The following is a 15172-nucleotide window of genomic DNA, read 5'->3' as shown; positions in this document are numbered from 1 at the left end:
TTCTCACTGTTGGCACTAGGTATGTGCTCACATGCACTGTAACTTTAAAGACTGTTCACGGAAGCATTTTGCTTTCGAGGGTTGTGCTGTTTTCCCTCTAGCCATGTGGCAGGTGCTATGCTCAGTGCGAGGCTCCTTGATGAGCGAGATACCCTGGGAGACAGTCATTAACAGAACTGGGGGCCACACATGGAGCCCCAGATGTGTCAGCAGAAAGTAAAAGGGGGCCCTGAGAGGGAGGGTGGTCTGAGCAGGCCTCTGTGACATTAAACTGACCCTTGAAGCATAAGAAGGAGCCACATGAAACACAGGCAGAGACATCCAGAGGGAGCACAGGGTGCGCGTGAGCTGAGGCTGGGGCCAGTGGGCCTCTGAGCGAGGATGCTGCTCTCCCGCAAGCCCCACAGCCTGGTCTGCACGGGGTGTTCTTTTACATTAACTTCTCTGATCCTTACCCAAAGATATGTTTTAATTGACTTGGCAGCGAGAAGAAGGGAGAGAGAAACACAGATCAGTTGCCTCCTGTACATGCCCAACCAAGGATCGAACCTGCAATCCGAGTATGTACCCTGACCGGGAATCAAACCCACAACCTTTTAGTGTACAGTTCGACGCTCCAACCAACTGAGCCACACCAGCCAGGGCACATTAATTTTGCTAATATAATAATAAAGTAGTACAATGTTTTTTTAACATCAGACAACTTAGTAGATTCCTAAAAACTTCTATAAATTAGGTTTTTTCCCTTCGAAGGAAAATGTGCATAGTATAAAAAGCTAAATACTGCCGAAGGCGGTTAAAAACGTAAGTCTCAGGGTTTCCATGTTAGTGTTAACTGCTGTATTTCTAAGTACATGCGCAGAGTACTTTTAATCAGTACTGATTTCTTATAAAATGAGGATTTTAGGTCTTTTATGCTTTCCTGCTCCCCAGGTTCCTAAAACGGTTATCCTGTTTTTTTGTTTGCTTGTTTTTAATTCGTCTTGTGTTTTGTTGTTTTTCTGGAGACAACAAATCATAGCAGCTCCTTACAGGGCTCCAGCCCCTCGTGTTTGGGAGGGTCACAGGAATTCTGCTCTGCCCAGGCCCAGTGGCTGCAGCTTGAGCCTTCGCCCATGTGGTTTCTGTCAGGAGCCAGGGTGTCGGGCCAGGGCAGAGCTGCTCTCCTGTCCACTCCTCCACTTAGTTTGCCTCAAACATTTGGCTGCGTTTCTGTAAAAAGCTTCTCTGTGCGCTTGCCCTGTGGTCGGGTCTGCGTCTCGTGCAGCCCTTCCTCCTGGAGGGCCCGTCACGCCCTGCTGCTCCGCTTAGATTCCGGTGCGGGCCCCCCTGGCATCTCTGTGCTTCTGTGTGCACTTGGTTTTCTGGTGGTGCAGACCCTGGTCCTCACGCCTGTGTTTTGCTTGCAGAGTGTGTGAACTGGAGGAGCTGGGGGAGCTGTCCCCGTGCTGGGAGAGCCTCCGGCGCCAGATTGTCACTCAGTACCAGACCATCATCCTCACGTACCAGGAGAACCTGACCGACCTGCATCAGTACAAAGGTGGGCACAGGTCTCTCCATCACTACGCGCACGCTTTCGTGTTCCCACTGGGACTCGACCCAAGGAGCGCTCAGATAGTCACACTGGCAGACACTCAAATGGGTTTTTCAAAATAGATTCTCATGGAGGTGTGAATTCTCTAAAATTTAGATTTTTCAGGTCCTAATTAAGAAGGCAAATCTGTAAATTACATTGAAAATTCCTTCCGAGGAGCCATGTGCCAAAATAACCACTGTGCGATGAGATTTCGGAGAGACCAATGGCCTAATAGCAGTGAAATGCCCGAAGGATGGAGGCCCTGTGCCTTCGACAAGCACTTTTCTCCACTTCCCAGTTTAACAGTGGCATTTGCATTGAAATATAGATTGAGTGGAACTCGTTATTTTAAGGCTCCAAAGGGAGATGGAGTACAGACACCTCATCTTTTCTTGAAAGATACCCTTTGATTTTCAGAACACTCTCAGGGAAGGTTTAGAAGACTGTTCTTAACCTACTCCCTTTTTATTCCAAACGGAATGATTTTGGGGGGTGGGGGTGGAGGCGTTCCATTACTTTATTCTCTATCTTTAGATTTTTCCCTCCTTCTGCTCTTCATAATGAAATTTCAGGCTTGAAAGAAAATCATAAGCCCTTACCGTACTTTTGACCCAGAACGTGTGAGCATGCCCATGAACTTGGCTGTGGAGAAGTGAACACAGCAGTGATAATAAGATGCTGGTGCCCTGGTTTGCTTTGAATCTGAAGAATAGATCCCAGTGTATTTCTAAGAGAAAAGGCAGCATTTATTTGAAGGAATGTAGGGACCTACCAGGCTGGATGCCAGTTACCTGGGAGAGCCTGACACCACACAGCCCGAGTTTTCTGGAGCAGAGCCTCTCAATGTCACCGTGTCTAAATGCCCAGTCTTACTGATAGCAGATTCTGCGATTCCAGCAGGCTCCCCGCTGCTGGTGCCGGGGCCGCCGTACGTGCCCAGTGAGCAGCCTCGTGCAGAGCGGACAGTGCCTGCCTTTATTTTGTATCCTGGCAAAATAAATCTTCCTTTCTTCACCGCTTACCGCTTCTACCCTGGTTGTCAGTGTAGTTTGTAATTCCTTTCTTTTCTGGGCATGGAGTTCCTTTATTAGTTACAGATTTTGACTGTGGAAATCAGATCACAGATCTTTGTCACACAACATCGTCCACCTGCTAGACCACCCAGTGTGCACAGGGGAGCCTGTTTGAGTTTGTGTTCTAGTGGCCAGAACTGGTACTGCCCAGCACCTGTCCATCCCCACAGCCCGGGTGGTGAGCAGATCTTGCCATCACTTTTCAGGATTGAGAAGTGCTGCCCTAGTTGAACCAGTCCCCGAGGTCTGGGATGATGGCAGCCTCTAGAGCTGGAGCAGGCAGTCCTGACGTGGGCCTGGCTTTTTATAGTGCTGCTGGCACCCTGTAGCACAGAGCCTCCTGCTGTGTCAGCCTCTCTGTGAAGAGCGGAGTCATGGGTGGGCAGGCATCCACCGTCCCTCCTGAGGCTGCCTCCCGCCTCCATTCCCCACCTACACCCAGAGCCAGTCTCCCGGCCAGCGGGCTGCCCTCCTTTAGCGCCTGGAAGTGAAATGCGCTTGTAGGTAATGCAGAATTGCCAGGGCTGCGACCACCCATACCTGCTTTCTGAGCAGCATCCCCACAGGACCCCTTTCTACTGCCATTCGTGAGTGCGGATACATGTTGATGCCCTTTGTTTTTGAATATTCTGTTTCTTAGGTCCCTCGTTTAAAGCGAGCAGTTTGAAAGCAGATAAAAAGTTGGAATTTGTTCCCACAAACTTGCACATACAAAGAATGAGGGTTCAGGACGATGGAGGATCAGGTAACTGCGGCCCCTCTTGTGGAACCCCTGTCACTCTGTTCCCCTGTGCACGTGGGCCCTGCCCTGCCCCACATCTGCACCAGCCTTGCCTGCATGTCCTGCTGGGCAGCTCGATGAGAGTCACATCTCAGGACCTTTGTAAGGTCTTCATTCAGAGCACAAACCCCTTCCTCTCGTGTCTCCTCCGTCCAGCTTCCTTTGTGTTTCTGTGGCAGAAAGCTGCCCATCCGTCATCCTCCCCAAGTAGGGATGCAGGCTGCGTGTGGCTTTCAGCCCCGTGTGGCTTCACCCTGGGAGGTTAGGGGCCCTTGGACAGCCCAGGCTGTGGGGCTCAGGGAACCGCAGTCTGCGTGGACCTGGGGGAGGGTCAGGCCCCAGATCTGTGTGCATATCACTGTAGCTGGCTTGTCCGCAGGCCCAAGCCCAGGGTAATGAGGGAGAGCTTTCTGTCATTCAGATCAGAGCTATGACATCGTCACCATTGGGGCGCCAGCCGCACACTGCCAAGGTTTTAAGTCAGGAGGCCTCCGCAAAAAGCTGCACAAATTTGAAGAGACCAAGAAACAGTAAGTTCCTGGGGGGGGCTCATGGTCCTCGTATGGCTGTGAGATGCTTCCTGGGTTAAAACATCAGAACATGAGCACAAACGCACCAGCCCTTCAGCCACTGCTGCGTCGTGAGAGGCTGCCTACTGCCCCTGTGCTGCTCTGTGCACCGCTGGCGGGGGCGGGGGCGGGGGGGCCAGCTGGTCAGTAGTCCTGCCCCTGCACATGGAAATCACCTTGAAGGCGGTGCTTTTGGCAGCTGCCCTGCGTGGACTGCTGGCTCTGCTGTCCGTGAGAGTCGCTGGCCAGTCTGTGAACGTCCCCAAGTGTGCAGCCTGGGAGAGGCTGTTCCTTTCCTAAGGGATGTTGTGGAGAAACATTCCCAGTTTCAAAAAGGCTTGAGGGGCTGCATGGATCTGCCGTGCTGAGCAGGAAGCTGCCAGGCAGCAGGTGGGGAAGGCCGGTGCAGAGCACAGTGAGGTGCACCTGGAGGCACGGGGTGCTCTGGGGAGAGGAGAGAGGAGAGCTGGCCTCAGTGTGGGGCCGACAGATGTGGCCTGGCCTGAGGAGCTCTGGGCCTGGCGTGAGCAGGGCGTGCGTGGGAGCAAGCACACGGGGTGCTGTGGAGCGTGCAGCAGGGGCGGCGGGGAGAGACGTGCGAATCCGAGCTAGTGCGTTGGGTACAGGGGAGGTGATCTTCCAGAATGTCAGGATTTAAATCGGTGAAGGGATGGGCGTGTAGGAAGTGGAGGTGGTGAGTGTGGAGGGTACTCTGAGATCCTGGGACCTGAAATAGAGAATGAAAGGCTCGAGCTTGGGGAGGACGATCATGATGTGAACATTTTGAGGTTGAACGGAAAGATGGAAGTGAGTGAGGCAGGTGGAGGAGAACATGGATCGAGCAGGTTCTGGAGAAGATGGAAAGAGGCAGGGCCAGGCAGTGAGCCAGGGGTGTGGAGAGCGGAGGCTGCAGGCAGAGTTTTGAGGTGGGAAGGCGCAAGCTGAGGTTTGGTGGAACCGCCCTGCAGAATGTAGAGTTGGAAGGCCACACTCGTCCCTGGGAATGGAACGGTCTGAGGGAAGGTGAATAAGAGGCCCAGGGAATGAATGGCCAGGGAATCCCCTCCAGTGGTTGGGTGGAGAGTGAGCAGGCGCCGGAGCCAGGAGGCCCTGGCCTGGCTCTGTGCTGTCGTGGCTGGGAGTCAGGACGCGGCTGGAGAAACGGACCTGGGGCTGGACCAGGGATGGATGAAAGGTCAGGGGCAGTGTGGGGGCAGGGATGCCGCTAGGAGTGTCGCTGGCCATGGCGCTGAGGCTGGAGGGGACAGGTGAGGAGGGGAGTACCGTGAGGAGTGTCCATGCAGATGGCTGCGCAGGCTGCCCTGAGCCACGGAACTCCTGGAAGCGGGAGGCGGGGGAGCCGGGAGGGCCTGGTGTGGAAGGGGAGCTCCAGCCTTGGGAGGGGGAGGCTACAGACAGCCTGCTCCACCTCGACGCATCCCCACCAAGGGCCCTTCCTGCTCAGACAAGCCAGGTGGCCAGGCCCGCTGTGGGCCCACTGCCTCCGGTGTTCCTCTGGACATTGTGACAGCTCCAGGCTCCTGTCCCACGACTGCACAGCCAGCAGAGATCTGCGTGTGTCACACTGCTGCACGGGGTGTGTGGAGTATGAGCGTGCGATTGAGTGTGGCACGGGGCCTTGGAGGGAAAAGCCAGTCAAGAGGGGTGCCCCCAGCTGTCCTCGTCCCAGGAAGGCCGGCGTGCTCATGCCCGATTACGCCGCGTGTTAACCTCAGAACATCTCAGCCCCTATATGCCTTTGTGGTATTTTTCAAATATATAATATGACTTTTTCTGTAATGTCCTACTAAAGTCATAGACACTGATGGGAGCGGTTTTCCCGTTGAAACTTCCTTCAAGTGCAGCCGCACCGTGCCCACCGGGGATGCGCCCTGGGCATGAGCACCCGCGAGGCTGTCGGGAATGAGCACTGGGCTCATGCGTTAGTTGTCCTTCAACTATCAAATTCAAGTGTTTTGACAAAACTGGGCTTTTAAATTTTTGGTTTGCATTTGTTATTTGCTAACACATGCTAATATTTCATTTTGGTTCTTTTCTTTAGCAGTTTTGAGGAGTGTTGGTGAGTTTTCTGTCTGTGCAGAGAGTCTGTCTGGGTCTTGCTCTCATGCAGAGAAAGCCTGTGCTGTCCCCTCCCCGAGAGGTGCTTCAGCCTCGTGCGCTGTGGGCTCAGAGTTAAGGCCCCCGCACCGTTCCCTTCCAACTGCAATGTTCTTGGATGATGAATAGCAGCCTAGTCTCTGCTTTGTCTTTACAATCCGAGCCTTTGTTGCTGTGCTCCCCCGAGGGCAGACCTGGTCTGCTTCTCCCCAGGCCAGGAGCTGGGATGTCCTGTCCACACTGAGGGGGACTGAGATCTCTCCGGCTCTATTACAAGAACCTCAGGGCTTGTCAGTCTCCACCGCCCCTCACCGTCACCTTTTGGGGAATGAAGCCAGCTTACATTTTCATGATACTAAATAGTTTAGGCATAATTTTAAAACAGTGTTATTAGTATTAGTTTTACCAAGAATTACAATAACCAAGTGACCTTTTCCACCAAAGAGTTAGATGGCAGCCAGAAACCATCATGTCTGCTGCCCAGGGTTCCCCTGCTGCTCCAGGCCCCAGGCGTGCCCAGAACGGGGCTTTGTAGTGGCACTCCTTCAGTTGGCAGCCCCAGAGGCACCGCCAGCCTTTGGGATCGCCCCCCTTGGAGCCGGTGAGGCTGAGGCTGGGGCTGGGCTGGGCTCTGTCTGAGATGCTGGGCTCTGCGGACGGACGTCCGGCACGGGAAGTCCTGAGGAGCCCTCCCAGGCTTAGGCCTCGCGGCTTTCTCTGGTGAGGACCGGGCATGGGCACACGTGCTCACACCTTCATGGTCACCCCGAAAGGCAGCTCTTTGAAGCTACTCATGTGCTCCCTGTGCAGAAGGCCCAGCTTACTGTTAGAGGACGTGGCCTGTGAGGACAGGGTGAGTGGGCAGATGCTTTTCTGGGGCACAGGGGAGGTACATATGTGTGGAAGCGTACATCTAGGTACACACATGGGTATCTGCGTACAGCACACATTACGTGTGTGCTCTAAACATCGGGGACTGGGAGGGTTAAAGGTTCTTAAACTCTATTTTGAGATTGTATTTTTAAGATTAATTGTCTAAAATGGCAGCTATTCATTTGGAAGAGGGATTGCAGGTTGGAAGGTCGCCGTGTGCACCTGGAGCTGTGGGAGGTTCCCGTTGGACCACGCAGGCTGCAGCGCAGGCTGCTGCATGGCTTCTGGCAGGTCTTTGTTGTGGTGTGTGGGCTTGTGGTGTGCTTTCCTTTGGGGGTGCTTTGGGTTTTGCTTTTTGCATGCTCAACCCATATTTCATCCAGGGAAGGGGTGGGGCAGTTTTGTGTTGACTTGGATAATGAATAGCCAGCCCTGGAAAGAGCCCATTGGGGAGGTTCTCAGCCCTGCCCAGATCACCCCCATCCCCAGAGAAGGTGATGGAGGGTGTAGCTCTCCACCTTCTCTCTCGTCCTCCAAACCCAGTGGGCAGCTCTGAGGGAACCAGCAGGGCCCCTCATTCAGTGAAGCAGGGGACACCCACTCCAGCCAGAGCCCACGACTCCCGGCTGTGGGAGAGACCTCTGCATTGGTGCCTCATCCTTCCCCTCCCTGCTTTCCTTGGCTTCCACACATGGTCTGAAAAACCTGTTTATAATACCGGGTTGATTTGGGATCTTAGCTGAGAGACATGCAATATACCATCTCCGTCTGGAAGGGCCTCCATGCCAGCAGGCCCCATGCTGCCGGGACGCTGGCTGGCTCTCCGAGGCTGGTATTTATGTCCAGTAATGGCTGGGCTGTAGCTTTGACCTCAGATCTCAAGATACACACGCTGCTTGGTGGCAAGGAGGCAGGGTGGGGGGAAGAAGCAGGTTTCCAAAGCTCCCAGGTTTGAAGTGTCCAGGGCGGCCTCTGGCTTGGCACGCTCTCCACCTTCCCATTTCAAAGTAGGGAAGTCCTGGAGATGGGAGGGGAGGCAGCCAGGTCTCTGAGGATTTGCTGGGGTCAACACGGGAGGGAGGAGAGCTGTGGGTGTGGGCACAGCAGGTTTGAAGTCCCAATTGGCCAAATGAAAACTCAAGGATCCTTTTGGCAAAGTCTTGCACCCTGGGAAGTCTCCCTTAACTATGACAAGCGGACCCCTTTGGCATCAGCAGACCCCATGTCTCCACCTAAGTCCTGCTGAGAATTCGACAGTGGGGTAATTTCTGGGTTTAATAAATATTTGCGCACAAGGTCCATACACATGGTACAGATACAGATACAGACAGATATAATAGGAGACTTAATGTATGTTAATACTTCCGGCTTCTGCCATACAGACAGGAAGGCTCTCCTTGATATCCCAGCCCAGGAGCACGTCCCTGCGTGGCATTTTGTGTGGGCCGCGGGCTGGGTGGAAGGGTGCTGCCAGCCTCATCGGTCTGTTCTTACCTTTCTTAGTACGTCATCCAGCTGCCAGTCCATCATCTACATACCACAGGATGTCACCAGAGCCAAGGAGATCATCGCCCAGATCAATACCCTGAAAACCCAAGTGAGTTACTACGCAGAGCGGCTCTCGAGGGCGGCCAAGGACAGGTCTGCCACTGGCCTCGAAAGGACACTCGCCATCTTGGCAGACAAGGTAGGAGGGCGGCCCTGCTGCGTGTGGGCGGGTGCTCCCTCGGTGCGGCAGAGGATGCCCAAAGCCGTTCACCCAGTGGGTGACATGGGGATGATCTGGAAGGTGAGCTTCAGATCCAGTTCCCACAAGGTGCAGGGGCTTGGTGATTTGCCCGTGGTCACAGGCCAAGGACAGGCCAGGGCTGTGACGGCCGCCGCTGCTCCCTGCACAGGAGGCTCCCAGCAGGGCCAGAGCAGTCCCGTTAAGGCCTGACAGTTCCACGCTTTCTTAGTAACCACCCACTCAGCACATTTTCCCCACGGTTCACTTGTACTTGGAATTAAAAAAAGAGAAAGCGAGTTATTATACAGACATAACATAAGAACAGTATATTTTATTGGCTTATATATAACCAGTAAACCAGCCTTTCATTGATGGCAGTTTGATCCTGATTTAAAATACATAAGGATACATCTGCACTGGGATGTGCTACCTCAGGTCCTTTTGATGGGTGATACGTTTTCAAATTACTGATCTCTCTGTCCTTCGCACACACAGAGAGATTCTGCTCACACTGCCCTGGTCACAAGCACTGTGGGGGGAGGTGCTGTTCCTGAGCAGAACACGTTCTGTCCTCCCCACGGGTCACCACCAGTCACGGGAAAGGGAGCTGCGAGCGCCTGCGCACACGGAGCCCCCAGAGCTGGGGCCGGGCCCAGGAGGTAGCTGCAGAAGATAGGCTTCCGTGACTAAGCCAGAGTGAGGATGGCGCCTGGATTAGAGGGGACAGACAGCCCTTCGTCCTTGAAGGCTGGGGCGCGGGGCCCTCTTTAGGCCCTTCCTTGAGCGATGTCAGCTCAGAGGCAGGCACACGGGCTGTTAGAGGTTCCTCATCCTCCCTCGGTCTCCCATGTTCTCCAGTCTTCTTGGTGGGAATTCTGGCTAAGGGTCCCCAGGTGGGTCACGAGGCAGTCCAGGCTCGGCGTCCTGCGGGCTGTGGAGGGGGCGGAGGGGCAGTGCTGGGCTCAGGCAGGTCCGAGCTCTCAGGGAGGACAGGCCTGGCAGTCCCTGGCTTGGAGCTCAGTGGCCCCGGTGTGTATGCGCCTGCAGACCCGGCAACTGGTCACCGTCTGCGACTGCAAGCTGCTGGCCAACTCCATCCATGGGCTGAACGCGGCGCGGCCCGACTATATTGCTTCCAAGGCCTCCCCCACCTCGACCGAGGAGGAGCAGGTGATGCTTAGGAATGACCAGGACACCCTCAGGGCCAGGTGGACGGGCAGGAACAGCCGGTCTTCTCTGCAGGTGGATTGGCACGAGGAGGAGTGGGTGAGTGCTGCCCATTGCCTCGTTGTGCTGCTGAGCTCGGGGTGAAACTAGAAACGTCCCACAGCTGCTCTCCCTCAGGAGGGCCTTTGCAGAAAACTCCGAGACCCCTTCCAGACGGCTGCGGGGCCACCTCCTGTCGGGAGGGAGACAGCATTTCACCACTGTGACCCTCGGAGGAGCGGGCTGCTGAGGGCTGCCCACTCTCAGACCCGGCTGTAAGGGGCAGCTTTCCCCTGGAGCCCTCAGTCTTCGCCATGCCTCACCCGCTCGCCCTGACACCACAGCACGTTGTCCTCAGAGTTGTGCCTGAGAGTGGATCTGTGTCTCCTGAGAGAGGGACATAGCATAGAACTGGTTTCATCAGGTGTCCAGACTGTTGAGAAGCAGAGTTTGAGTTACTGAATTACGGGCAAGCGCTGCTTCATCCCTGATCTGATTGGGCATCCCTCACCTCCTCCCACCACCCTCAGAAGGGGTCAGCTGTTTCCATTCTCTTCTATCCAAGAGACCTCAGTCCATTGTGTGTGATGCAGGAGGTCGCAGGGGAGCGAGGGCAGTGCCACTGGCTCCCTGGGGCCCTTGTGTTAGCCCTGGAAGGGGCCAGGAAGCCCTATCTGGCCTCCATCACAGTTACTAGCAAACATCTCCCAAATTTTAAAACTAGCAACCTGGGACATAGATCCATCCTTTGAAAAGCAAATACAACTTAAATTGTATTTGGGGAATTACGAATCCTATTGATATTTCTAAATCTTGTGTTTTGATGAGCATGGTGTGGGGTGGGGATCAGTGGGAGATGGTTTGGTTTGTGATCTGTTCTGCCTTTCCCATTGGAGAGCTGACCAAAATGAGCTCTTTTGCTTTTGGAAGGAGAAAGTGTGGCTGAACGTTGACAAGAGCCTGGAGTGCATCATCCAGAGGGTGGACAAGCTGCTGCAGAAGGAGCGCCTGCTCGGTGAGGGCTGTGAGGACGGCTTCCCCTGCTCAGGCAGCGGCACCAGCAAGAAAGGTAACCGGAACAGCCACGCCTACTGGATCAGACCGGAGGACCCCTTCTGTGATGCCCCCTCCTCACCACGCCCCGCCTCCATGCCCGCTGCTGCATGCCATCCTCACCTGACCACACGTGCGTATGCATCAGGCTTCCCATCACACTACCTCCACCTCATGCTCCATCTGTGTGTGTCTTGACTCTGTGTCCTCTTCCCCCATGCAGACTGCAGGGAGGGCTGTCGGCAGAGGGGGTGTCGCCGTGCATGGAGCAGCAGGCAGTGAGGGCAGAGGCGCCTGTGTGTGCAACTGCAGGTCTGGCTAAGGTGGGCTCTGAAGGGCCTCTTGGATCACGCTGCCACAGCAGTAAGGGTCAGGCTCCTGGGCTCCTCTGGTTTGTGAACCAATCTGAGAAGCAGGAGGAGGCCAAATGCACGTGCATTTCTGATGAGGCTGTGTATTGTGCTAGGTCAGGAGCTGGTAGAGTCGAGGACAGATGACCGGTGCAGGGAGAGCTGTTAGCGGGCCCAGCGGACTTGTCGGAAGGCCAGTTGTCATTAGTGGGCGCGCTCATCCAGCAGAGGCACGGTGCCTTAAGGGTGCGGTAACTCGGTCTGGTGGTGGCACCTGTGCCTCTGGGGCTGAGTTCGGTTCCTGTTGTTACCACCAGGGTGGGGCTCTGGGGGGTGGAAGGACCTTGGCACGGAGCAGCACACTGCAGGAAGAGTCTTCTGTCTGCGGAACGGGGCAGGCAGACGCTCGGCCCTGCTCAGAGCCTTAGGGCGTGATCGATTGGCTGGTCTCTGCAGCTCGGAGCCTCCAGCTCTCACAGGAAAAGGCTTGGGCCGGGCAGCCGAGACCAGGCTGCAGACCGAGCTTCCGTTTCCTCCTGGCTCTCCTGTGGGGGTACGGAGCCACAGGAAGTGAGGCCCAGCTGTGCCAGGGTTAGGCTTCCTACAGCCAGGACTTTGAATTCTCAATTGGGCAACTCTCATTCGAGGCAGAGTCATGCTTCCTCCTTCAGAGGCTCTCGACAAGCCCTCACTGGGACGTGCCTTTCCCATCTCCGTCTGCCTGCAGTCTGTTCACTGGGGCCTGTCTCAGCAGCACTCACGCCCTCCACGCTTCCATTTGTGAGGCTTACAGCTAGTTCATGGAGCGTTTCTGTCTCTGTGTTCTCATTTTTAATGTAAGTTGCGTTTCTTTAAAAAATGTCTGAAAACTCATTGCTCATTTCTCTTTAATATTGTCTTGCTTGTGCTTTAAATTTTTTCTGCAGATACAAAACGTAATTTCTTGGATTTTTAAAATGCAGGAGATAGTTTATTTAATCAGATTGACCGTTATATCCATAACTGAAATGTAATTTTTTTCTAGATACATCCTGTTTTGTTCAAATGTAGACAAATTTAAGTGCAATTTTTAAAAAATGTATTTTATTTATTTTTTACAGAGAGGAAGGGGAAGGGATAGAGAGTTAGAAACATCAATGAGAGAGAAACATCGACCAGCTGCCTCCTGCACACTCCCTACTGGGGATGTGCCCGCAACCAAGGTACATGCCCTTGACCGGAATCGAACCTGGGACCTTACAGTCCGCAGGCTGACGCTCTATCCACTGAGCCAAACCGGTTAGGGCTTAAGTGCAATTTTAAAGTGATTTATATGAGCATTTGTTTAGGGTTTGACTTGTAATCATGTGTGCCACATGAATGAGCGGTGTGATGGGGATGTGCAGCACACACTGAGGGAGGCTGCTGCTGCCAGTCCTCACAGACTGTGAACCGTATGCCATTGAGGCACCTGCCGTGATCCTTAGCCTGGAAACCCAGCGCATCGCCAGGACGCTGTTCGACCTCGGCAGGAGCAGGGGGATCAGAAAGAAACTGTGTTTTACTCCCCTCTTGTCCTCCAGGGCCAAAGCTGGGCCCTGGCATGACTTCTGAGACCATTGGGCGTTCCTGGGGCAGGTGTGCGGCCTAATGAGCAGGTTGTGTTCACACCTGCATATTTACTACCTACAAACTCCCTGCCTCTGTGAAAGGCATCGTGACTTTTTGTTCCAATTCTCTGCCCACCCTGGGTTCTCCTTTTCCATCTTTTACCAAGGAGCTGCCTGCCTCTTAGCTCACTCTCCTGCAGAGCTGAGCAGAGCCTTGCCTGGCTGGCAGGGGGCAGGGGGGACCCACTGCCGGCTCCATAAGTCTCTCTCCCACCCCCCGAACCCGCGCCAGGATTTGTGACTTCCATTACCTTCTACACACACACTCTCTTGCTTTCCTCATCCCCCAAAAGTCATTCAAACCAGGACCAGGTTGTCCATAAGCTGAGGTCTGTGGGTCGCACCCAGGTTTGTGTGCCCGAGATTATGTGTTAAAATAAGAGAAAGTCTGAAGTGGTCATGAAATCTCAGCGGACTCCGTGACCTACAACAAGCAGCTGGTCCAAGAGTACCCCAGGGGCCCACTCCCTCTCCCCTCTGATTAAAGACGCCTTCTCAGGAGTGGTCCTGACCCAGCTGTCTGCGATCGCCACAGAAGGTCACAAACAGGCTCCCAGGCCTCCTCATTCAGACCCCAGTCTTGGGAAGGCAGAGAGCTGTATTTTTCTCAAGGCCTCGTCATTCTCATTAGTCAGACAGATGTGGAAGAGCCGCTCTCATCCCCACACCGGACAGGGTCACTCTCTCTGTAGGTAGATGGGCTCTGACAACGAGGCTGAAGTCTGAGCTTTCTGAGGCCTGTGATTTTGCTCTGTTTCTGTGCCCTTTGCCTGGAGAGAGAAATCATCAGCAGAGGTGACAAGAAGGGTAGGATCCCACACCACGATTTTTGGACAATTTCACAGGTTCTGAGTCTCCCTGTAGCCGGTCGCAGCCATTCTTGGGGATCTGAAATGATCTATTTCCATATCCTGGAGGCATTCTTTGAACTAAACAGTTCAGGCAGCAAAATAAAATAAACTTTTATTCCAAATGATCTCTAGTTTTCTTTTAGGTGACACACCCAGTTAACAGGAAACAGGTTTTTTGAGGGAAATGTGAAATTGAAATGATTACTTCCCAGTGTGACCCAATGTGGGTGAAACTGAATCACAGTTGTTATTTTTGAGGGACCTGGAGAGCCATTCTAATTCTAGACTTGCCCCTAATCATAAAGTTTTACATTGGCTTGCATTTTAAAGAGTGGCACAGCGGGTCCTGGCGTCCTGGCGTCCTCCCTGGGTCCTACCTTGGGGTCTCAGCAGTCAGTCTGCAGCCCAGCGCCGCCCATCAGCAGGGCAGTGGCTCTGCGGTGGGACCTCCGGTGGCTGGCTGGTCAGTCTCTCTCATTTCAAGTTTGCTTCCAGATGTCATGAGCCAACAGGGGCTTCATCACATGTAATGTGACAGACGTGGGGTCGCCATCACATTGTAACATGTAAGCGTGCTCACCCCGAAAAGCATTCTATGTTGACTTATTAGCAACATGAATGTTCACGCCTGTGAATCGGGCTGTGTTTACCACCAAGGGGCTCGGCTGCCTTGGAGTAGCCGGAGCACGTCCGTGCGACTTGCTGGGGAAGAGGCAGGCCGGGCCCCCTCTTCGCTGTCCAGGATAGCCACCGTACTGCAGGCTGTGGAAGCAGTTGCTGCAAGCGTTGAGTTTGGTGCTTGAACTGTGTGCTGCTCTTAATCATCCATGTTGCCCTCCGTTTCTGTGCAGATTGCAGCCCCCCTCCTGAAGAATCCAGCCCAGGTACGTGGTTTCCGCCCCAGGGTCGCAGAGGGCTGTCCGAGACTCAGCTAGCATGTGCAGTCTGTTATCAGAGCACTGTGCTCCCAGTTACACCATTGCTGTCTAGGAGTTCTTCATTGTGAGGCACGCAGCAGCTTTTCTGAGGCTGGGTGAGGGACCCGTCGGGCTGGGGGCGGAGGCCTGCAGCCGCCATCATGTGCATTTTTCCACGCTCCCACCCTAAACCCGTCTCAGAGGATTAATGTCTGTGAGTGTATTGGGCTTCCGGCAGCGGGTCACCTGCCTGGAGAGAGGTGCACGTTTGTAAAGGAGACCTTTAATTTCACCGGGACTTCGGAGCGTCACCAGAGGGAGTGTGTTGGGTGACAGGGAGTCCCAAAGGCTGTGACCTTCGTGGTCACACAGACTCTTTTCTGAGTCTGGATGCAGCTCGAAGCGCCAGGCACTGGTTGCTGTGGCT

At 54.2% G+C, this 15172-nt stretch overlaps 1 protein-coding gene across 19 annotated transcripts in view; it reads left to right on the top strand.

The window, feature by feature from the left end:
* Window positions 1-15172, top strand: part of INPP4A (inositol polyphosphate-4-phosphatase type I A) — a 64660-nt gene that overhangs the window by 19253 nt on the left and 30235 nt on the right. For 4 of the 19 annotated variants that reach the window (XM_006773054.2, XM_006773048.2, XM_015570037.1 and 1 more), the window contains 8 exons: window positions 1410-1540; window positions 3290-3394; window positions 3852-3960; window positions 6062-6079; window positions 8494-8677; window positions 9767-9985; window positions 10856-11111; window positions 14680-14712. In XM_006773054.2, coding sequence (XP_006773117.1) covers window positions 1410-1540; window positions 3290-3394; window positions 3852-3960; window positions 6062-6079; window positions 8494-8677; window positions 9767-9985; window positions 10856-11111; window positions 14680-14712 — 1055 coding nt within the window. The remainder of the gene's footprint in view (window positions 1-1409; window positions 1541-3289; window positions 3395-3851; window positions 3961-6061; window positions 6080-8493; window positions 8678-9766; window positions 9986-10855; window positions 11112-14679; window positions 14713-15172) is intronic. The other 15 variants (XM_006773058.2, XM_006773057.2, XM_006773052.2 and 12 more) reach the window with 7 other exon arrangements.

Source organism: Myotis davidii, unplaced genomic scaffold (genome assembly GCF_000327345.1).
Source record: "Myotis davidii unplaced genomic scaffold, ASM32734v1 scaffold1065, whole genome shotgun sequence".
NCBI lineage: Eukaryota > Metazoa > Chordata > Mammalia > Chiroptera > Vespertilionidae > Myotis > Myotis davidii.
This window is presented reverse-complemented; position numbering and strand designations above follow the sequence as displayed.